Genomic DNA, 24,195 nt, shown 5'->3' with positions numbered 1-24,195 from the left:
CTTCCGGAACCCTCCCACTGGGCACTTTTCATCACGAGGGTTGTGGTCCTCTGTGAGTGAGAACAAAGGGACGGCTGTTGTCCTCTGCCTCTCCTCCCTTGCCCTCTCTCGTTCCTCCCGGTGCACTCTTGGGCGCGGCCTTCTGAAAGTTCCTGGGTCCACATATTTGTTATTCAAGACCGTTTCTTTTCTGATGTCGAGTGTTGAAGAAGTGCGGTGCCTCTTCTTCATGTGTCTGCGCACCTCGGACATTTTAATGTCCTTTAGGCTACATAGTGGGCAGTGGTAGAGAGTTATGTGCCTCCTGTGGAAGCGATGAAAGTGGCACCAGTAACTTCCTAACTTCTTAAACAGATGGGTCCCCGAAGGGCATCCAACAACAGGACAGGCCATGCCTCCCTCCGGCCACTCTTCACCCATCTCCTCCTCGTGGAACTCACACATTTCCTCATCATTAGGATGTAAGTCAAGAATATCCTCCATGACTAAAATATTAAGAATAATTATTAACATCACTATGTAAATATATATTTTAAGTTCCTAGTGACTCCATAAACTGAAATTAAATTTGAAAATTACATCTTAATGAAAGATTGTAATATCTAAAAGCTGTCAAATGAAATAAGTCAGACATATCAATAATTACTATCGTGCAATTAATGCACTTCTCAAACACGCACTGTTTGTATGTAGAGGCCTCTACTAATATTACTTCTAGCAATTACAAGTCTGACTTAATGGTTTTGAATTCCAACACAATAAAGGGAGATAATTCAAACTTGTTCATCTACGGAATTGTAATAAAATAATCACAATTTCTCTCAATGAATCATTATCTATTTTACTGATATAGGATTAGTCTAAAATGATATGAAAAATAACTGTCAAGAACAGTTTGATTTCTAGATAACCATTAAAATGAATCAACTACGGCGTTTCATTTCCAAAATAAAACATCTCTCATCGACCGTATCTAATAAAGTCAACACAGCAATAATATGAAGAATTTCAGAATGGAGACTTAGAAAACACTTAAACTTTTATACTGTTGTTTTAGATTTTAGAGAAAAAAAAAATACCTCAACATAAAAAAAATGGAAACATATTCATTAAGTGCTATCAATACAAAAATGACATTATGTCATTTTAAAATATATATATGTACAAGGGATTTATTGGTTCAAGGAGAATAGATATCCCTTGGTTTAATTCGACGGCCAACTCTTGACCTTTTATATTCAGGACTGGGTTCTGGAATAAAATCAGCTAAAAATGACTCCTCTTCACTCAAGAGTTCATTATCTACAGGGTCAGGGGTAACTTCTTGAGAAATTGATTCTTCAAGGGGAGTAACTACTGGTATCCAACTAGGTGGGGGAGAAATACCTTCATAAGGTTTTAGGTGGTCTACATGGACTACAATACATGAACTTTCAGGTGTTTTCTGTATTCTGTAGGTCACCTCTGTAAGTTTGTTAATTACTTTGTAGGGTCCTATCCAACCTAAAGCTAACTTAGCTCCTGCTGTAGGAGGATACCATCTCCACACATAATCACCCTGTGAAAAATGTCTAGGTTTAAGACCTCTATCGTAATACTTCTTTTGTTTTACAGCGGCTCGCTTCAGATTTTCATTAACAAAATCATGAGTTTCAGAAAGAACATTTCTCAACCATTCCACATATTCAACTGGACAAGTGGGATTTGGGGTTTCTTGAGGGTTACCTAATATAAGATCAATAGGACTAGAAATTTCCTGACCAAACATGAGCAAGTTAGGTGAACAACCAGTACTCTCTTGAACTGTAGACCTATACGCCATAAGAAGAAAAGGCAAATTCTCATCCCAATTGTTCCTATTCTTATTTGCATAACTGGCTAACATTTGTTGCAACATCCTATTATATCTTTCTACTAACCCATCGGACTGTGGCCTATAAGGTGTAGTCCTTGTTTTCTCTATACCAAGTTTTTCACATAAAACTGAGAACAATTCTGACTCAAACTCACGACCTTGATCAGAATGGATCTGCTTGGGAACACCAAATCTACAAATAAACTCATTGACAACTTTATCACCTACAGTCAATGCAGTATGATTGGGAACTGCATAAGCTTCAACCCATTTTGTGAAATAGTCGCAAAGAACTATAAGATATTCATTTCCATCACCTGTAATAGGAAGAGGCCCTACAATGTCTATACCAACCCTATCTAAAGGTGCACCAGTAACTGACTGACAAAGTGCTGATCTACCTAACCCTGGACCACTTTTAGCTCTTGCACACATATCACACTGTTTACACCATCGTTTAATGTCAGAAGACATGCCTGGCCAATAAACCCTTCGTTTGATGGACTTAATGGTGCGTTCTCTGCCTAAATGTCCTGCAGTTCTAGATTCATGTAGTTGGTAAAATATTGTAGATCTGATTTCCTTAGGAGCAACTAACAATAATTTTTCACTATTATCTGAATTTTTCCATCTATAATAGAGGATATTGTCAACAACTGTTAATGACTCCCATAATCCCCAAAGTGTTTTTAATTCTGGAGATGCATCTAATACAACATGACGGGGTGGTTTTGTAATGAACTTTTCTTTCAGACTAATAATTTGTTTTAATGCATGTTCATTCTGTTGCAAGTTAGATAACTCTTCGTGTGACCAAGGTTGTAACCAGTTTGCCTCAAGATTACCACTAAGAGAATCTGTTGATGTATTGGACTGGTCTCCTAATTCGGACTCATTATCTATAGTCCTTAAAGGAGCTACTCTATTTTTGACAGATTTTGAGAAATCTTTTGTTTTAGACAACTCCTTTGGAGACTGAAGACAACTGTGATTCTCAGAATGACAATCTGGACAATCTAGACGCTTACAGTAGTTTGCTGGCCTACGAGATAAACTGTCTGCATTGTTGTGTAACCTCCCAGGTCTATGTATGATGCTAAAGTCACATGTTTCCAGGATAGAGAGCCATCTGGCTAACATCCCTTCTGGGTTCTTGAAATTCTTTAACCAGATTAATGAGGCATGATCTGTTCTGACAGTGAAGTGTCTACCCCAGAGGAAGTGTCTGAATTGTCTTATGAAAGTAATGACAGCTAACAATTCTTTGTATGTTGTGCAGTATTTGGCTTGGTGTTTGTTCAATGTTCGACTAGCATATGCGACCACTTTTTCCTCACCATTTTGAACCTGTGACAATACAGCGCCAAGTCCAGTCGAACTGGCGTCAGTATCAAGAATGAATTCTGAATTGTTATCTGGATAAGCCAAAATGGGAGCTGTAGTTAGTAATTCCTTAAGTTTGTTAAATGCAGTTTGATGTTCAGGGGTCCAACAAAATTTTGCCCTTTTTCTAGTGAGATATGTAAGGGGACTTGCAATTGTGGAAAAATTGGGTATGACCTCATGTAATAACCTGCGAGACCCAAGAAACTACGAACTTCAGTAGCATTGCTAGGTACAGGCCAAGTCTGAATACTTTCAATCTTGCCGGGATCACATTGTATCCCTTTGCTAGACACAACATGACCTAAGAAATTGACTTTCTGCTGAAATAACACACATTTCGAAGGTTTTAAAGTCAAATTGGCAGATCTGAGCCTATCAAAAACCAACTTCAGATTTCGAACAGCTTGCTCAAAACTAGAACCAAATACAATAATGTCGTCCAGGTAGCAAAGACATTTTTCCCATCTAAGACCTCTTAAAACCAATTCCATAAGTCTTTCATAACAACTTGGGGCATTTGATATTCCAAAGGGTAACACTTGAAATTGAAAAAGACCCATATGTGTAGAAAATGCAGTTTTGGGCTTATCTTTTTCTTCCATTTCACACTGCCAATATCCTGACACAAGATCAAGGGTACTAAACCATGAAGCACCTGCTAAAGAATCAAGGGATTCGTCAATTCGGGGTAAAGGATATGCATCCTTTCTGGTAGCCTTATTTAGTTGACTATAATCTACACAAAACCTCCAGGTTTTATCTTTCTTTTCGACCAATAACAAAGGAGCAGACCAGGGACTTTCACTTGGTTCAATGATATTATTTTCAAGCATTTTCTGAATTTCTTTTTCTACAATTTCTTTTTGTGCATATGGCAACCTACGAGGGGGAATTTTAATTGGCTTGCTATCCCCAGTATCAATACTGTGTTTGACTAACTTTGTCCTACCAAATTTTCCATCAGGTCCCACAAATATGTCTTTGTACGAAACTAACAACTCGAACAATATTGATTTTTGTTCTTCAGTCAAACCAACAGATGATTTCTCAAACAAAACTTGTAAATGTTCTGGCAACTCAGATGACACATCAACTGACTCAGTACTTGACTCAACAATATCTACAGGCTGTAATGAAGCAACTGTGGCATTCTTGTCAACTCTAACAGGCCTATCTGTAATATTTACAACTGAAAACAAAATGTTTTCTGGATTGACCAAAGTCCTAGCAACCAATAGACCTTTTTGCTGTAAAAATTTAAAAGGCTCAACTAAATTATGTACAGATTTGTCCTTCAAACCAACAGCATAACCTGAAACAACAATTTCACTATCAGGAGGTACAACTATCTTTTTAGATAACTTGACTCTAGTGCAAACAGAAATTTGTTCTCTGTCCAACTGAATTTGTTGACCGGCTATTTTTAATAAGCCTTTGCCAATCTGAATTGATGCATCATTTTGCTCTAGAAAATCCATTCCAAAGATACCCTTAAGGTCATCTATCTCAGCAACAATGAATTCATGACAAAAACTTATTCCACCAAGACTAAACTGAAGGTCAACTTTCCCTAGAATTCTCAAGTTACTTCCATCTGCTGCAGTGAGAATAACATCAGTTGTTCCTAACCTAGGTCTATTTTCCAACTGTAAATATACATCCTTTGATAAATTACTTGCCATTGAACCAGTGTCAACTAAAAACTTATGTACATCATTCCCTAACAGACAATGTGCAAGTAGACAAGACCTTCTTAAAACATTGATTTTGATACTTTTGCCCTTATTTTCATTACAACTCTGGGCTGCACTATGGGCGTCAAGAGCAACCCCAACTAGTTTTCCTGTTTTGTAGGTTGGTTTGTTTGTTGAGTGTTTCTAGGTGTGGGAGTGAAACTGTTCTTGTTTGGACAGTGTCTGGCTAGGTGCCCAAAATTATGACAATTGTAACATTCTGTGTATGTCATGTTCCCTGAGTGTCTCTTACCTCCTCTTGGTGGTCTGAGTTTTGAAAGTTTATCTACACAAGCCTGCATTAACTTCATTAACTCTGACATTTCTTTAAGGGGTTCTTGTTTCTTAGATTCACTTTCACCCTTTGACTGAACTGTATTCACAATGTCACCTACATGAACTGGTTTGACAATAGACAATTGTGGACCCTTAACAGACTCAAATTCAATAGCTAATGAAATGGCAGCCTCTAAGGTTTTAGGATGGTGAAAAATAACATGATCATGAATTGCCGAATTGCCTATGCCATTGATGAACTGTTCTAGAATGTTAATTTCCCTGTCTTCATAAGTCATATCAGGAAATGCTAGACAACCTAACCTTCTGAGAGCATACCCATAATCTGAAGGACTTTCACCTTGTTTTCGTCTACGTGATCTGAATTCACACCTATGAGCTATGACCAATTCTTGTGGATTGAACCGCTTTGTCAAGATAGACCTAAGCTTATCATAATCTGATCTTAATTCAACTGTGAGGTCGCCCAATAGTTTCTGAGCTTCACCCCTTAAGCACATAACCAACTGTTGAGACTTCTCATGATAAGTCCACTTATTCCAATCTGAAACCTGTTCAAAGTGTACTATGAAATCTTTCCATTCAACTGTTCTCCCATCAAACTTATCAGGTTCTTTCTCTTTCCTAATAGGGTGACCTTGAAATGAACTACTGACAAAAGATCTATCTACAGGTGTAAACCTATCAGATGGTAAAAAATGGTGTCTAGGTGTAGACCTGTCTGTTTGTGGAGTACTCTGTGTAGATGTAGCTCTGTGGGCATGTGGTGTTTCTGGTACAAAGTTAACCCTGTCTATATGTGGTGTACCCAGTGTAGATGTAGCTCTATTTGCATGTGGTGTCTCTGGTACAAATGCAAACCTATCTGGTGATGATGGAACAAAGTGCAATCTATTGTGACGGTCTAACTGTGCAGATAATTCTAATTCTACTTGTTCTAACTCCTGTATTCTCTTAAGCAAAGCATCCCTTTCTAACTGTATCTCCCTACTCTCTAAAAAGTGAGCATCCTGTGTAGGTAATTCAAAAGAGACCTTCTTATCTTGCTTTTTATCAGTAGACTCTACTTTGTCACTCTCACTCGAGGCTCTACTCTCTTCCAGATCTTGCTTATACCTATTGAAACGAGCTTTGAGCTCTTCAAACTCTTTTCTGCATCTTCCAGACACATACTTTCATGCTCTTTCTCAAGGGCTACAAAATCATTATCAAAGCTATCATCTAGATCTTTATTTCTAGCACCCTGACTCAAGACCTTAGGTCTAGCACCACTTTCCTTAGGGGTTGATGTATGGAAGCTAAATAAAGGTGAAGTCATGGTTTCTGTCTAGGAATCCTGGTTTCACAGGCACCAAAAATGTAACGGGAACCAGTTTATCTATGGACGTAAAGTGTACTCGATCTGTCCCAAAGTATATATATATAAATGATAAACTTGATCTTAAACTTTACTTAGTAATACTAAGGAACAGACTAAGCCCACAAACTATTTAATCGTATAATGACTGGTCCTGTTTGTTTTATTCAACCCAGGTTCTGAGATTCCTAGATTATGATCAACACCTTGAAATAAGAAGAAAGTTTAAATTTTTAACAGTTAATTTATTATGGTGATAACTGAATAATTTGTAGTTGACAACAAATAACAAATAAGTTTCCAAAATAATCTCAAAATGTAAATAAAAAAAAATGAGGTAGAAAAATAAATTAATAACTGAATAAATAATAACAAAGTAAATAATTTGATAACAAAAATATAATGGAGGAAAAATGAGTGTGATGCCCTAAGAAAAATCTACCAAAATAGATGGGAGTGAGCTTCCATACACCTAAGAGATTTATGATTCCATACAACACCCTAAAAATTATAGTGAGACTCTATGCAAGTAGACTGAAAATTTCCTAAAGCCCTATTTATTACACAAGGGACAAGGCAATTTAGTTATTATAAATAACACTATAAAGGCCTAGGGATATCTAATTCATCCTTGAACCAATGTGACTCTAGAGCTAAGGACCTTATTACATTTTACAGAATTTAGACAGTGTCCTAAACAAAAAAAATAAGACTGCACGAGCAGTCCGGGATTAAACCCTAAGAGCTAAGAAGAGTAAGCTTGAACCTGTGGGTTCTTTAGCCTAGAGTGACTTGAAAATGCCGCTGTTACCGTTTATATATAAACTCTGACCAATAAAAATCATTCTAACTAAGTAGCTTTGAAATAGTAATGAGAATATCTAAAATGATTTCTGATATGTTCAAGTACTATCTGTCAACCAATGAAAAGTCAGGATACAAAATAAGTTTGGAATGACAGCCAAAATGGAGGTAAATTTAACCTGAGCACATGTGAAAACAAATAAAGTTACAAAGTTACAAATTCGGGACTTTGAACATCAGGGATGACTATCGGAAAATGTTAAAAGGTATTTAAATGCACTAAATATTCTGTGTATGACAAATTAAATGTACTGTAAAAAAAAAACCAAAACCGTCACATAGATATACTGCTAAAAGTTATTCAGTTAGGGCTTTAATTAATTACATATGAAAGTTGACGTCCTTACCTATTGGTTTTAATAAGTTATGTTAGATTAGATTTCGTATTAAAATTAAAATTATGTTTTAAATTGTTCGGAATGATTGAAAACAAAATTAATACCACACGGTCAGAGAGTGGCGATTTGTGGTTCATTGTTTAACAAATGTTCACGACAATTGTTTTATCTCACCTGAGGTGTTTTTCAGTTTACCTTTTGTAACTCTTCTGTTTTGACAAATGTTCACTTACCCTCTTATTATCGCAGACAAGAAAAGATAATCGACTGCCTATCCATTTGACATTGAAACTCTAAAAAGTTCAATTCATTTTGTATCAGGCCGTGCATGTCAGAAGCAAAAACTGCAGAAGTTTTATGATATGCTCACTTGCAAGTTAATCAAGGATACAATTTTTTTCATATGTCTCCACTTATCAGCAATTCTCTCTCTCTCTCTCTCTCTCTCTCTCTCTCTCTCTCTCTCTCTCTCTCTCTCTCTCTCTCTCTCTCTCTCTCTCTCTCTCTCTCGAACTGTAGTGAACCCTGTCTAAATCCACACTTGTAGCGTTCTACATTTATTCTATTTTACAAATACTTTTAATAATAGTACTGTTACTGTCATTATCCTCTTTCTTTCATATTTTCAAACTGAAAATACATATCCATGGTTTATTACTGTGTTCAATTTATTTCTATAACCGAGGTCCCACTATTTTCAAACGTATCCCTAAAATTAAATTTTGTATTTAAATGTTTGTTGTGTTGGGAGTGATATTGGAATCAGTGATCAGCCCCCCACCCCCCCCCCCCCCGAAAAAATAAAATTCTTAAATCAGAGTCAAATTCTTTAATGCATAATCTGAATAGAGGAATGTTTTAACATCAAAAGTTCTAAATATATGCACAAGAAAGTTAAGACATACTTAAGTAACCTCTACGCCTAAGTTTTGCTAAGATTGCCAAATCGTAGTACGCATCTAGTTACGGTCTTAAGTTTTAGACTGTACTTAAGTCCTACTTAAGCATGGTTTTAGACTTAAGTGGCCTTTATGTTACGACCCCCAGGTTTACCGACCATTAAATGACAGCGCTATCTGCCGCGGGCTCTACATGTATCTGTGGGTACCTGTCAGGTAAACAAATACGTCACACCCCCATTGTTTTATTAGCTATACACACCGAGAGATTTCACACCTTTAATCGTATTAATTTACAAAAAGCAAATTCCAGGGAAAAACAAACACTTGCACAATAATTGTGGCATAATTTTTAAAGAAATCGTGGCCCTAAACGGCACTGCTTAAAGCACACTAAACAAGTAGATTTCTGTCTAGAGATATATGCATGTTGAACAAAAAATAAAATACAACAGGGTTATTTGTAAAGACGAATAATGACCCCCATCGAATAATGACCGGGTGTCATTTTTCAACGACAAAAAATGACCCCCAACCCGTAGAAAGAAAACATTTTTTGTAGAAAAAGAGTCCTAGGTAATTTCTTTCGTCAAATCGTCTGGAATCTGGTTGAAGTGCGGCGACCGTTTGTGGTGATTGGATTAGTACTGTAACATTAAACCAACAGAGGGGAAACAAATTAGAGAAACCATTTCTTTTGTTTTGCATGTCCATATTCTGATACATACGATTCATATGTTGTTTTAAGGAATAAGATAAAATTTGTAGACAGAATTTCTGAATCATAAGAAGATGGAGGTTACAATAACAAACTTTATTTAATTCCATGGAAGTTAGTACCCCCATTCACACAAAAGAACAATCCAAGAAAAGGCACGAAGATCGCTTACTAGTGACATTTGGCGCGAAAAGAGCGATTCGCCCCTTTTGTAGAATATAAATGGACTGATCCAGTAGTATAGAAATGCAGAAAAAAAGATACACAGACACTTTGAAACGGTAAATCACATGGGATAATCTGTTTCATGCAAACAGAGTAAACAAAGTCAATACTGCATTATTTTGCATCGGTAAAATCATTGTTTCCCTGAAAAATGTTTCTTTTAAAATGCAGATAAAGAATTCCAATGTAAATCAGCTTGCACAAAAGCTAGCTCTCTGGGTATGATCTATTAGTTTCGGATCAAGCAATTATCAATCCTTATACAGCCTGAAGCCGTGACGTCAGGCAATAAAGGAGCAAACCTACAAAATCAAAGATGGTACATTGTACAGTCATGTAAATGGATCAAACGCACGCTGGAGATGAAATTTATGAATAATTTTTTTAAATTTACTGACCCCATTGATACGTTGTTTCAGAAAAAAAATGGTTGGGAAAAAGTAGAGATTTGTAGCAGACGAATTAATATCGGTGCGTACAAATAAGTAATTGTAAAAAGTAGAGATTTGTAACAGACGAATTAATATCGGTGCGGACAAATGAGTATTTTGTTCGGATTAATAAGGTTTCATTCGGACGAAATAGAAATGGATGACGCCTCGAGCTCGAAGCTGTATATTTTTCATATGTTCCATCCTATACATGCAGACTATCACAATATGATTAAATATATTAAATCTTTGCAAATACATATTCTTTTTATACCCGAAGGGGGGGGGGGGGGGGCAAGACTTGCAATGAACATTTGCAAGTGTGAAATTAAAAATGAAGAGATTCACGTAGTCTTTCAATGCTAAAATTGTGTTTGAAAAGAGATTCTTTAATTGACAGGTAAATAAAATTTCTATTCAATATTCCTCCTTTTAATGTTTGCTTAAAGAATGATATTCCACTTGTTTTTAGAAATCAAATCATGCAACAATCAGGTTTAAATACTCTTTTAGGGGCGTAGCATCCTTTTTGAAAGTGGGAGGGCCAGCCAGAGAATTTTTTTTCACTTACCTGAAAAAGTTGACAAGCAAAAAAAAAAAGGAAAAATTTGCCCAAAGTCGAAAATCCTATTTCGTGGGGGGGGGGGGGGGGGGGGGGGGGGGGGGGGGGAGGTAAACTTTTTCTCCCTCCTGCCCCCCCCCCCCTGTTGCTACGCCCCTGTCATTGATAGGAAATTTTAATTTTTCCTTCATTTCAACTTTTAACTTGTATAAGTTTGGCAAATCCTATTTGACAATGAAAGAGGAGGAAATTTTTATCCCCCCCCCAAAAAAACAACGTTAAATAAAACAAAAAATGAAGAGCAAAAATATAAATAAAACTCTATACCTTTCAATAATACTGAAAGAGGCTCTAGATAAGATATTGAAATGAAATTAATCCTTCACACCAGTACTATCATATCATAATTTACTTCGCCGTGATTAAAGCATACTTTAAATGTTGGTGGGGGTATACGTGGAAGTATTGTGGCAACGTAGCAGTTGAAAATTAGTAGAATATAAGATTATTTTTAAGCTTATTTTTAGTCCCACCTTATAGAAAAATAAAGGTAGGGTAGTTTTTTGTTGTTGCTTTTGTTGATAATCGACTTCCTCCTAAATAAGTAAGGGGGTGGGTTGGGTATAACACCTAAAAATATACTCTGTAAAGCTATGGGCTAGTGTAAAATACACATTCCAATGCAAAAAATTATACATGTAGACATAACCTTTTGATATAGCATACAGTATTCATTACATTTCTTCATTCTTGTTTTACTTCACCCTGTACTCAGTTCTGAGTATATTTTTCAGAGAATTTAAATCAGAACAAACATTTTCATTTTTTTAACGTCTTCTTTATACTGTATCATAATATGAAAAGTTAATTGAAGATCATTTCTTTTTATGTCCCCGTAATCTAAGATTCGGGGATATATAATTTTAACGTGTCCGTCTGTATGTCTATCTGTCTATCTATCTGGCGGCCTGTTTGTCCGCAAAAACTTTAACCTTGACCATAACTTTTCATTTATTGGAGCTATGACTTTCATATTTTATATGAATATTCCTTGTTTCAAGATCTACTTTGAGTATCACAAAATTTGACATTTTGACCTTTACCTTGGAGTTTGTCCCATTTTACACAAAAATGCCAAATTTTTACTTTGGCCATAACTTTTAAACGGTAGATACTAGTACTCTCATACTTCACATATGTATTTTTTTGGCATTGGATACTAAAAACTTTTACCTTTTGACCTTGACCTTGGAGATTTCCGTACATATGAAAAAAAACTTTTTTAACCTTGGCCATAATTTTTGAACGGTAAGGGCTAGGGATTTCATACTTCACATATGTAATCCTTGTTACATTAAACCTTTCTTAAGAAACCATCAACTTTGAACCTTGAGTTTGACCTACCTTTAAAAAAACTTATCCTTAGCCATTATTTTTGAACAAGTGGTGCTAGGGCTTTCCTATTTTGCAACTGTATTTCTTGTGGGACGACCCTACTTTGAGTACCAATATACATGTATTTAAATTGCATTTAAGAACAGTTTAATCGTCGCTATGTTGCCAAACAGGGGCATAGCTCTTTCACAAACACATCTTTTTATACATAAGAGGAGCTGCGGATAATAGATGGACACCCCAAAGCGTAACAGACAGACATCCCGATCACAATATACCCTCCCGCTTTTCAAGCGGAGGATATAATAATATATAATACTGCTGAATTTTTCCGTCAGTAGATGATTTCCATCATCGAAAAACAATGTTTACCTAACCCTTTAGGCTCGATAAATCTTTTACTCCTTTAGATTCTGAAACATCGCATTGACATTAAAAAAATAATTATAATTGTATAATGTTGTGAAATCAACATATCATCAATTTATTCCCAATTAGCTCAGGTTAGCATTTTGGCCAATATGCTTCTTTATCTTTTTTTTTTTTTTTTTTTGCCCCCTAAAAAATTCAGTTTTAATCCACAGGGAGTCATTTTTCTATGGGGGTCATTTTTCTTCACGTGGGTTCTGCAAATTATTAGGGTGGTGACACTTTTTCTACGGGCAAAAGGGTCATTTTTCGACGTCGAATAATGACCGGGGGTCATTTTTCGCCGTAGAATATTGACCGGGGGTCATTTTTTGCTGTCGAAAAATGACCGGATGGGGGTCATTATTTGTCTTTACACCGGACCTTTAAATTAGGCGGATCAAATATTATGCGACACCGCCTCCTCATACACGTCGAAGTAAAAACGCAGTTTACGACCGTTTAATCAGCATTAGCGGTCGCAAATTACAAATAAATGAGAAAACAGCATTTTATCTATTTGCTATAAACTTGAATATTTTATTTACATTTTATATATATTTACAATAAGCAAAATAAACTATGCAAATCTTGTAATATATATATATATATATATATATATATATATATATATATATATATATATATATATATATATTATATATATATATACAGTGGAGCCTCATTTATCCGGACGCTTTGGTTCCCAGTCAATTTGTCCGGATATGTGAAGCATCCGGATATCTGAATCACCAGTAAAACAAGACAGAATAACATTTTAAAATTTCGTTCCGATGAAAAATCGTCCGGATACTGAAGCATCCGGATATCTGGCGTCCGGATATCTGAAGGTCCACTGTATATATATATATATATATATATATATATATATATATATATATATATATATATATATATATATATATATATATATAAAGCACTAAAAATGACCACCGACACGAACAATAAAAATTGTCAAATTTTCGGGACGCCCTGTCCCTTCCTCAGGACAAAGAAAAGAGTTAAAAAGTCATAAGAACAAAGGAAAAAGCGAAACAAAAAACAACTAGCACTACTACTAAACTACTAAACACTATTTATTTACATACTAAGTTACATGTTGATTTGGAAATTTTTAAGAACACTATTAAAGAAAGAATCCGGGCCGCTATGAAATGCGTCCGGTCTATCGGGTATACTCGGGTGAAGTGCGATTTACATAATTGAACGAATTAATTATGCTAATTAATTACGACAATCAGTAAATCGTACATTGTTTCATTCTCTCAAAATGGCGTAACTATACTTGATAAAGAATAACCAAAGAAAAATAATATAGAAGAGGCATTTTAACATATGAAATATGATCTATTATAAATTTTAATTTGAAATGTTTTAGGACTGATTATCGGTAAAAAATAATTAATAATTAATTAACAAAGGCGTAAGCAATACATAGTTATGTGGGTTGTTCGAGAGTTGGTGACGCAAATTAACTGTAGAGTTTACACTAAATTGAGAGAATAATCTTGTTTGGTATCATCAGGAATCGGGTCTAGTTTACGTTCATTCTGGTGAAGTCATTCAGTTTGTTAATACCATTGGGGCGGAATGACTTCAATCTGTGCATCCAGAACTTTTCTTTGCTTTTTCTCTGAGCGTCTGTCCATCTTGGGTTATGATCAATCACCACTACTGTCATGTCCTCCCATTTGTGACCCTCAAGGTTGAAATGTTCCCCAACGGGTTCATTGAGTTTTTTGGTCCTAATGGTCGAACGGTGGTTATTGACTCTCCTGCGGAGATCTCCTGTTTCACCAATATATTGTTTGGAGCAAACTTTGCAACTGATGAGATAAATGCAGTTGTCAGTATGACAGGACAAACTTCCTAGTATTTTGTAGCTGCAGCCTGTAACAGGGCTGTTAAAACTGTCTGTGTCAGTGCTGTGCTTACAAAGAAGACATCTTCTGTCAGAGCAAGTTTTAAAGCCCCCGTTAGGTAATGGGTTGTCCAGTCTGGTTCTTACTACCATGTCCTTTAGGTTCCTAGGGCGTCTGTATGCAGCCAATGGGGGTTCCTTAAAGATCTCTGCCATTCGTTTGTTTGAATGGAGAATTGGTAGGTTCTTTTGATGGATACCGCGATACCGCTTAGGTTCTTAAGGACGGGATGGTATGTGGCTACCAGAGGGACTCTACCGCTATTTTCTTTCTCTTTGTAGCGTAATAGGTTTTGCCTGTCATGCCCCGCCATCTCATCAATAGCTGTTTGTACGTTGCGGGCATTATAGCCTCTTTTGCATAGGTGGGACTTAAGAAGACCACTTTGCTCCTGATACCAAGATATCATAAAATTTTCCGTATCAGCAATGTGTTGTTTTCTATTAAATCTTTCATGAATTGCATTCTCTCATAGAACGAAAGTCCAAGAAAAGATCCTAGTTCCAGACATATATACGTTACCTTGAAAAAAGAAGTCAATGTCAAGAATAAGATTACAATAAACTCCATGCCTCTACGACTTATAGTTTCAGTTTATATGGTTTAATATTAAACATTAAGACTTCAAGAGGCAATAACTCATAAAAGGGGTCATCAGATCATTTTGCAATGGAAAAAGATTGAAGTTGAGAAACTTTGAAACTTTGAAACTTTTTATTTCACTAAAGCCCCCACATGGGGCATGTTAGTACAAAAAGAATTTAACAAATGAACAAGTAAACATGTGAACAGTTAACATGATGAACAAGAAAAAGATCTTTGATATGGACAGTACTGATGGATGTAAAAAATTAAAATTAAAAAATAAAGCTTACATTGCAGGAAGTTCAGGCACTAAATGTTTTAAGAACAGTTTTACAAAACTTAGCTAAACCTATTAGATCATATACATCAGAAGTATTCATCAAATCAGAAAAAGATAATGTGTTTGGGTTCATGTAAATATTTTTAGGTATAAATTTCTGTCTTTCAGTCTTAAAAAAAGGACACTTGAATATATAATGAAATTCATCACCAAGTTCATTGTTATTGCAGAGGTTACAATGTCTCTCAGATCTATCAATACTATAAAATCTACCAGCTTCAACTGGCAAGTTATGACTTACACAACGAAATTTACTTAAATATAATCTAAGATCATTTGGTAACATGTTTAGATAATTTTCAAAACCAAAATTACACTTGTACATTCTATAATTGAGGCATTTCGGAGAATTTAATACATTTACATTCCAGTCTTGGATAAATTTATTTTTTAATGTATTCTTTACAAGCACACCAATTTTGCATGATTTGTCAACATACTGAGCATTCCACATTAGGTCCAAATTACAATCATGTAAAATATTCTTAATTTCCATAAGCCATTTTGAATGATAAAAACCTTTTAGACTAAATTGATACAAAATTGAGTACAATGTGAAGGAAATTTTCTCATTTTTACCACACAGAATCCTTTTCCAGAAGCTAACCATTCTAGACTTTACTAAAATACTAAGTGGTATTCTACCCAGCTCTCCATAAACAATACAATGAGGAGTAGTCTTTTTAACTTTCAAATTTTTTTTTACAAAATTCCATATGAAAGGATTCTAAAATGTTACAGTTTTCAAAACCCCATACTTCTACACCATACAACAATATAGGTACAACCATAGTGTCAAAAAGTTGCAGTTGCATATCAATAGGTAAATTTAATTTCCTAGATTTTCTAAGAACAATATACATAGCTTTTCTGGCTTGTTGAACCAGATGTGATTTTGCATCATTAAAAGTACCTTTACTAGAAAAAATTATTCCAAGATACTGAAAATTTCTAACAATTTCTAGTTTTTCACCATTATAGGTAAAATGTAAACTATCAGTGTTCATGTTAGAGCGAGAAAAAAATAACAACTTTTGTTTTAAGAGAATTAACTTGCATATTCCAAGTCTGACAGTACAAGTACATTGCATTTAAAGAAGCCTGCAGTTCAGCAGCTGACTCTGCTAAAATAACTGTATCATCAGCATACAACAACAAATACAAACGTAAATAGACAGTTATCTCATCAGTATCTAACAAGTGAGCTGCTGTATTCATATCTTCAAGACCATTATAGGCATGTGACATAAATTCAACCAAATCATTAAGAAAAATGGCAAACAAAACAGGTGATAAATTTTCACCTTGACGCACACCAATATTTGAAGTAAAAAAAATGGAACAAGAACTACCTTGTCTTACACAAGACTTTGCATTACTGTATATATTTTGTATTATTTTTAACATGTTTCCATCTATAGAATGTTTCAACATTTTTTGCCATAAAAAAGCTCTTCGAACAGTGTCAAATGCCTTACGATAGTCAACAAAAGCACAGTATAATTTTCTACCTCTATGTAAATACAAGTCAATTAAACATTTAAGGTTAAATATATGATCTGTTGTGCTATAGCCTTTTCTAAACCCTGCTTGTTCTTCACAGAGCATTGTGGCAACGCACTTTGAAAAAATTACGCACTTTGAAAAAATTTTTCAAAGTGCGTTAATTTTTGGGACCAGGTTAACGCACTTTGAAATTTTTTTTTTTTCAAAGTGCGTTAATATCGACCATATTAACGCACTTTGAAAAAAAATTCTGCATGGCATAGTCAATATTCCTACAAATCTCAGGTATGATAAATTATCATTTGAACCTGATTTGATACTTTTTGTCCCCCGCTTGAAAAGTGTGGGATATTAATTTGGGTCTATCTGTCCGTCCTTCCGTCTAGCTGTCCGTCCATCCGTCTTTCTGTAACGCTTTCGTTTCCACACGATATCTCGACAACCCTTTGAGCTTTTGCAATGAAATTTAACATAACAGAATCCTTATTTGTGGCCTTAGGAAGACCCCTTTTGAATTTGGGGTCAAAAGGTCAAGATTCAAGGGCGTAAAGAATTACGAAGGATAGTATTATTCTTCCGCCTATCTCTAAGTCAATTCTCAAAAGTTAACATATTGGAATGATTCTCAGAATTTTTATAGATATTCATATGAATTTTCATAAAACTTTACTTATTTGGGATACCAAAGAGAGATAACTCTATAATTTTGGCAAAACTTGTGTTTTTCACTATAGAAATCAACGGAAAACTGAAAATATTTTTAAAACATCCCCCCCCCCCCCCCCCGTGAAACAAAAATTCCTTATTTACAGGTAATATGGACTGTCATTTTACAAATTTATGCCAAAGCTTTTTGTGTTTCACGGGGGGGGGCATATGTTTATAGACAAAACACGAAAAAATGCTTATTTTTCACCAATTTTAAAGCTATTTAATACTAAATTATTGTATTTTATTAATTTATATATGCTTTATTTATTTGCGTAAAACATGAGAAAAGATATTAGATACATGTTATCATATTTATGATTATTTCAAAATATGGCGATTCTTGAAAGTTCATCACTATATCCCATCATACGTTGCGAGGGGATAATACTGTTGTCTATTTCTAAAATATGTCTAATTTCTTTTGTTTCATGAAAATTTTTTCAAAGTGCGTTAAATGTTTACATTGTAAAATTATGATGTACAGTCTTAACGCACTTTGAAAAAAATTTTCAAAGTGCGTTGATTTGGTCCCAAATTCAACGCACTTTGAAAAAATTTTTCAAAGTGCGTTAACCTGGTCCCAAAAATTAACGCACTTTGAAAAATTTTTTCAAAGTGCGTAATTTTTCAAAGTGCGTTGTAAAAGAGCATACCTGAGTTTTCTAAATATTTATGCAACCTATTATTCAAGATACAAGTAAACAATTTTCCATAACAGCTTAGAATGGTAATACCACGATAATTATCTACATCATTAGGATCTCCTTTGTTTTTGTATATTGGACAAATATAACCTTCTGACCAACTGTCAGGCACAATACCAGTCATGAAAACCATGTTAAAAATTTTTACATATACAGGCATTAATTTTGCAGATGTATTTTTCAAAAATTCATTCAAAATAAGATCACCACCACATGCTTTGTTGTTTTTCAGCGACTTTATAGCATTCAATACTTCTGTTTCAGTAACAGCTTGGTTCAACTCAATATTAAAATTAGTTACATTTGGAAGCTGATTAACATCATCATCTGAATCATCATCTAAAGCATTCATATTCTTAAAATGATCATAGAAAACATCAAGAGCAATTTTCTCAACATTTTTACTACCCTTTCTGTCACATTTATTCAATAATGACCAATATGCTTTTGCATCAGTACTACGCAAATTTCTCAGTTTATTAACAAAATTTTTCTGGTACTCTCTAAACTGTTTATTTAAAGTCTTTTTATACTCTCTACTACTTTGTAATAAGCTCTGTTCAGTCTCAACTCTTTTCAGTCTCCAATGGAGATTTCTACATTTGTGATACTCTTTACGTTTCAAATAACATTCTTTGTTAAAATAAGGTTTACATAGTTTAGATCTTACAGACCTCAGCTCATTGTTATTAGACACAATAAACATATCTGCTTTTTCAGCTGCATTCTTGATTATAGAATTACAATTAGTGACAACCTGATTAATAAAACCAATATCAACCTGATTCATGTCAACATTCTCAAGATTTATAAGCAGTCTAAAGACCCTGAAGGCATTTGTAAAGGTTTATTGTCTCTACCATATACGGTTTCGGAGAAGGAGTGATAACAAGGTTTTTCACACAATAGGCAATAACTTTTATAAGGCTCAATCTTAAAGGGGACAAGAAAGAATCTTTGAAATAGTTTTAAAAGTATATACTACAGTATTAAGGATGCAAAGTCAGATAGTATAAAAATTATGTTAAAAGACAAGACAGATATAAAAAGAGCAGAATTTTTCAATTTTGGAATATCCTTGAACTATGGCCTTTGCATTACTATTAAAGTCATTGAATCTTACGCCGTTGGACCCGTGTCTCTACAACTTCACGTTTTGAAAATTTTCAATTTTTTGTAAATTTTAAAACTTTCAGGCGCAATTACTTTTTGAAGGATTTTACTGATCCTTTTCCAATGATAGAACGAAGAGTCTTCTTAATTAGTCGGAGGCATTGGTAAAGGTTTCTGGCCTCTGATTTACGGTTTCGGACGAGTAGCGATAACAAGCTTTACGGTGAAAGGGGCAATAACTGCGTAAGCGGTCAAAGTTCAAACAAGGGGGGGGGGGGTTGAAAGAACTTTCAATATCAATTATGATAAGCTACAAATTTTTTCGATAAGTCTTGCAGTTTCAAAAGTCAAGGTGAGAAATAAAATATCAAACATAAGCATTTAAAGTATTTAAAGAGATCTTTCCACAGAAATGTGGAAAGAACTAATAATAAAAGAAGATGATTTAAAATTACAATGTCAATCAAGAAAATAAGTAAACTTAAAGTGCTAGATATGATTTGTAATCTATTGTTCCGATAAAATAAAATTACATCATTCCATAAAGAAGTAAGTTCATTCTTAGAATTGTCGCTTCCTGAAAAAATTGGAAACTTTCTTGTTGTAATGAATATTGAAAGGACTGCAGAGATGCAACATATTCCCCACAGATTTGTTGACAGATTCCAAGAATTTGCCACGAAATATCTCTGTGGTGATCACGTACATAAATCCCATCATCATAGAGCAGCAGAGTCTGTAGATCCTGTAGAGAGTGTTGTGAACTGACTGTGTCACCCAGTCTGTGGCGATTCAGTATAAAAAGCATATGTAACATCACTAGAGGTGGGATAACTAAGAGGGACCTTCCTTTCTTCATAATGATCCGCTGCTCCATCACTAGTTCATCAATGTAAATGTAGTCGTTTTCAAGCACAATATCTTTTACAAAAGCTTTTCTTATTTTTTTACTTAGATGCATCCCAGCCATACACTCTCTGTACGTATTTACATTTACTTGACGACCATATGAAAGATAAGGTGATGACAGTCTGTCCTTTGCTTTCTGTAAACAACTGAGTGAGAATTCATACCTTTTATCTCTGTACAAGTACAAAGCTAGATACAGAATGTCTGACACACAACCAAACGTGCAAGACACTTTCAGCAGCATAGATATCTTATTAACTTTGTAATAAATCTTATTCTGATATTTTTTCGGAGAAATCCTACTCTGAATCAAAAATGCAATATTTCGTAACATGCATGATGTCATATACTGTAATGTAACTAACTGATATGATGTCAAACTTCCAATAATAATTCCCTTTAGACGTTCCATGAAATAAAGGATTTCCTCAATACCATAACCAGTATAATTATCTGACTCTGCATATAGTTCTCTATAGAAGCTGATATCTAACTCAGTGCTAGAAATGATGCTGATCTCGTCAGTAGAGAAACTTATTGATCTGTATAAGATCGGAAGACTGAGGTAAGGTCTCAAGGTTTGACTCAATAGAAGGCATGATATTCCCTTACAATATAAACCATACAACTGTCTGAACAGTAATAATTGTTCAGAACCGATTACTTTCGTTCTAAACATATTATTATGAGGAATGAAAAAGTTTGGACATTCTCCAATACGCACATAGTATATTAATAGTTTAAAACATTCCCAGAAACAAGACAACAAGTTGTGAGGTGACCAGTTCAAGCAAATACTAGTACCATTTTGAATTACCCAAAATACAATTGTTTTTATGTAATATGAACATAAAATTGGTGAATCATTTTTAAAATTAATTACGTCTTTTAGAAAAAATTTTAAGAGGCCATAACACAAAAACTGAGAGTGATTCATTGAATACACAAGTATTTGTTCCGCTTTCGAGAATGAGATTCTCCATTCTTCTCCATTTTCATGTGTGCTACCGATTGGAACAACGTGGACCCCTCTGCTGTATACCTCTGAAAGAACAAATTCGGATGGCCACCCTTGTTGTCGACATCTTTGTATCCATGGGAGTGCTATTGTTGGCCAGTGATCTGACCAAAAACAAAAAACTAAATCTGCTCCTTCACCAAGTAAAAAATACCATGTAGAACAAGGTCCAATTTGGGCAGAAGAGGTGTCGAAGGAATACACAGACATATCTTGGAAAATGCTTTTTCGGTATAATATACTAGAAATGTAAACTTCACCATTCATAAATACACAGGAGGATCTAACTTTGAAATGCCTTGTTAGAGTAATCAATTTAAGTCTGGTAAATCCCGGTGGTAGATCTTCACACTCCATCAGAATCACGGTGTGTTGTGGGATACGGTAGAGACTGATCTGAGAGAGATCACAGATTACTTTGTGGTCTGGAGGCCAGAACATTAAATCTACATCTGAAGTTTTCAGTCTGAACCCCTCACGCCTACTACCACTTTTCATTCTATCACACTCCATCAGGATAAAAATAGGTTTCATCACAAACTCCTGAGTGTCCATCACTTCTCTTCTTATCCTCACTTCTGTAGGACTCCCTATTTCATGACACATCCCTTCATAAACCGCCTCTGATAGTCTAGGAATCTGATTCATTTCAAGGTTTCATTAAAATAATAAAGTAGCAGACATCTGAAAAAGAATATATAAGACATTAACAGTATTACGAAGGCGTAAGGCAGTAATAAAACTTAATAATTTTTAATGATTTTTTAAGTTATTACATGAAAAAAAAACGGCGAAATAAAGATCCTTCTTATTTCTTAAAAGTCATTCTGAATAACTTATATGAAACCTTGAAAAAAGAATACAAGAATACATACTGTAACGTTTTCGGGTTCTTTTATGGGATTCGGCTGTTCTGTCTGAACAATTAAATAATAAATTAATTTTCTCAATCACAGATTTAGATTAATAGTATGTACAATTATTCCTTCGTTTCTCGGGAGCGCAAGCGCCTTCCAAGGACTGAAGCGCGTCCGCTTCTTACCTTCAGTCAAACAAGAATATCAGGTACTTTATCTAAATAATATATAATCAATCAAAGTCTCGAAAGTCTATTTCAGACACATAAGACTTGATTCAAGGTATTCCTTGCAGTACCTACCACGTTTGACTTCTCTGTATACAACCGTCTTTCCAATTCGGCTGTCAGCAACAGACTAACTAAAACAACCAATTGTCTCCTTATTTATACCTACAACAGGTCACATGACCTGCGGAGAACCTAAAGGAACCAAGAAACCGGAAGTCAGTGCAACTACCGAGAAACGAAAGGATAATATGATCTCGATTACAGTTTTGGCTTCACTACCCACGCCTCCAGGAAATGCGTCTCGCATTCCTCAATAAAGAAAAACTAAAGGCGTACAATTTTACATATGTTCATTATTATTTACACCATGCAATAGTCTTCCTGACTATGTACATATTCCATAAAGATTTGAACATACTAAGCTCTCTGCTTAAATTTACAATGTTATTTGCCATATCTACAGTTTTAACCACTAAAACCAGAGTTCTTCCTCATGGGTCTCTACTACAGATTTTCCATCCTTTTGATATGTTTCCTGACACCGATCCAGACGTCTTCTCTTGGTCACTTCAGTCTGAGTAGCCTCTGTCATCTGCTCTGTGGGAAGAGTCTGTGTACCTTTGTCGACACCAACTGAACGGATGGAATCCTCGACACTACAATCCTGGACATCAGTCGACGATGCCGCTGATACTGTTGCCGAAGGAGCTGCATGTTCTTTCACAGTCGTCATGGGATGCTGGAATGTAGCAGGAGCATCAGGAACTAACGAACGCTTGCTCAATAATCTCTTGACTTTTGGAGTGTGTACAGGAGCCGGTCTCGTTGGTTTCCTCTGCGTCACTTCGGAAGAAGGAAGGGAAGTCCCAGCCACTGTGGCTTCACCAACAACATCCGATAGATTCCCGGGATCCAACTGCTCCCAATCACTCTCACTGTCCACCTGAGCGAATCCACCATGTCGAGTTTTACAATGTCTGACCATGTCGCTCTTCTTATTTGTAGCATAGTCGCAATGACTGCATTCAAACCGTTTCTGTCTGCGCTTTCTCCCACACTCAAGTACATGTTTCTCCCACTCTGATTCTTCACCAAATCTCTGAGAACACATAGGACAAAGGTGACCCTCTTTTCTTTTAGTGGTCTTGGTGTTTGCCATGATCTGCAAAAATCACAAAAACAAAATCCTGAGTATAAAATATTCTAAAAAAAAAAACTAAACATATAATGAAATTGCGCTACACTAATCCTTAGTTGTACTGACAGCTTATAATTTGTATTCAACAATGAAGTCGTCATGCCACGCAGGTGCATTTCTAATGCGCCTTGGCCTATCTGAAGCACAACCGCTAGGGTTTTCAGCAATATCATACTGATCTTCATTTTCTTCTACAAGACACTCTTGAGTATCATCTTCCGCATTGTTTTGACTATTGGAATTACTGATATCCTCCTCTCTTTGAAGTATCTGTGATTTACACTTCCGTAAGCGATCACAGTGAATAATAGTGCTTTTGCCTTTTGCTCCACATGCAACCTTATATAAAATATCTGACAATTTGTCTTCAATTAAGAAAGGCCCTCTCCAAAACGATGTTAACTTCGGAGAACAACCGCTCTTTCTTGTAGGGAAGAATACATAAACTCTTTCTCCGGGACTAAAGGATGACCATGCTAATTTGGTATCATGGTACCTTTTCTGGCGCTGCATTTCACCTTGCATGTTTTCTCTGACCAACTTATGAGCTGACTCTAATCGTTCACGCAACACCCAAACCCATTGACTTGTTGGAATATCCTTAATATCTGGA

At 35.3% G+C, this 24,195-nt stretch overlaps 2 protein-coding genes across 2 annotated transcripts in view; both read right to left on the bottom strand.

Annotated features, from left to right (window-relative positions):
• The window catches only part of LOC134265629 (protocadherin-1-like), a 54,289-nt gene that overhangs the window by 4,264 nt on the left and 25,830 nt on the right, over positions 1-24,195 (bottom strand). The window lies entirely within an intron of this gene.
• Positions 22,857-23,543, bottom strand: LOC134265632 (uncharacterized). Its single transcript, XM_062747859.1, has one exon. The coding sequence runs from the start codon at positions 23,541-23,543 to the stop codon at positions 22,857-22,859; it is 687 nt and encodes a 228-aa protein (XP_062603843.1).

The sequence above is a fragment of the Saccostrea cucullata genome, unplaced genomic scaffold (assembly GCF_032062105.1).
Source record: "Saccostrea cucullata isolate Sc308-1 unplaced genomic scaffold, CSIRO_AGI_Scuc_v1 ctg1169, whole genome shotgun sequence".
Lineage (NCBI taxonomy): Eukaryota > Metazoa > Mollusca > Bivalvia > Ostreida > Ostreidae > Saccostrea > Saccostrea cuccullata.
This window is presented reverse-complemented; position numbering and strand designations above follow the sequence as displayed.

Bases quoted from the DNA above. Each gene is read 5' to 3' on its own strand.
- LOC134265632 (XM_062747859.1), bottom strand. From the start codon at position 23,543: ATGGCAAACACCAAGACCACTAAAAGAAAAGAGGGTCACCTTTGTCCT.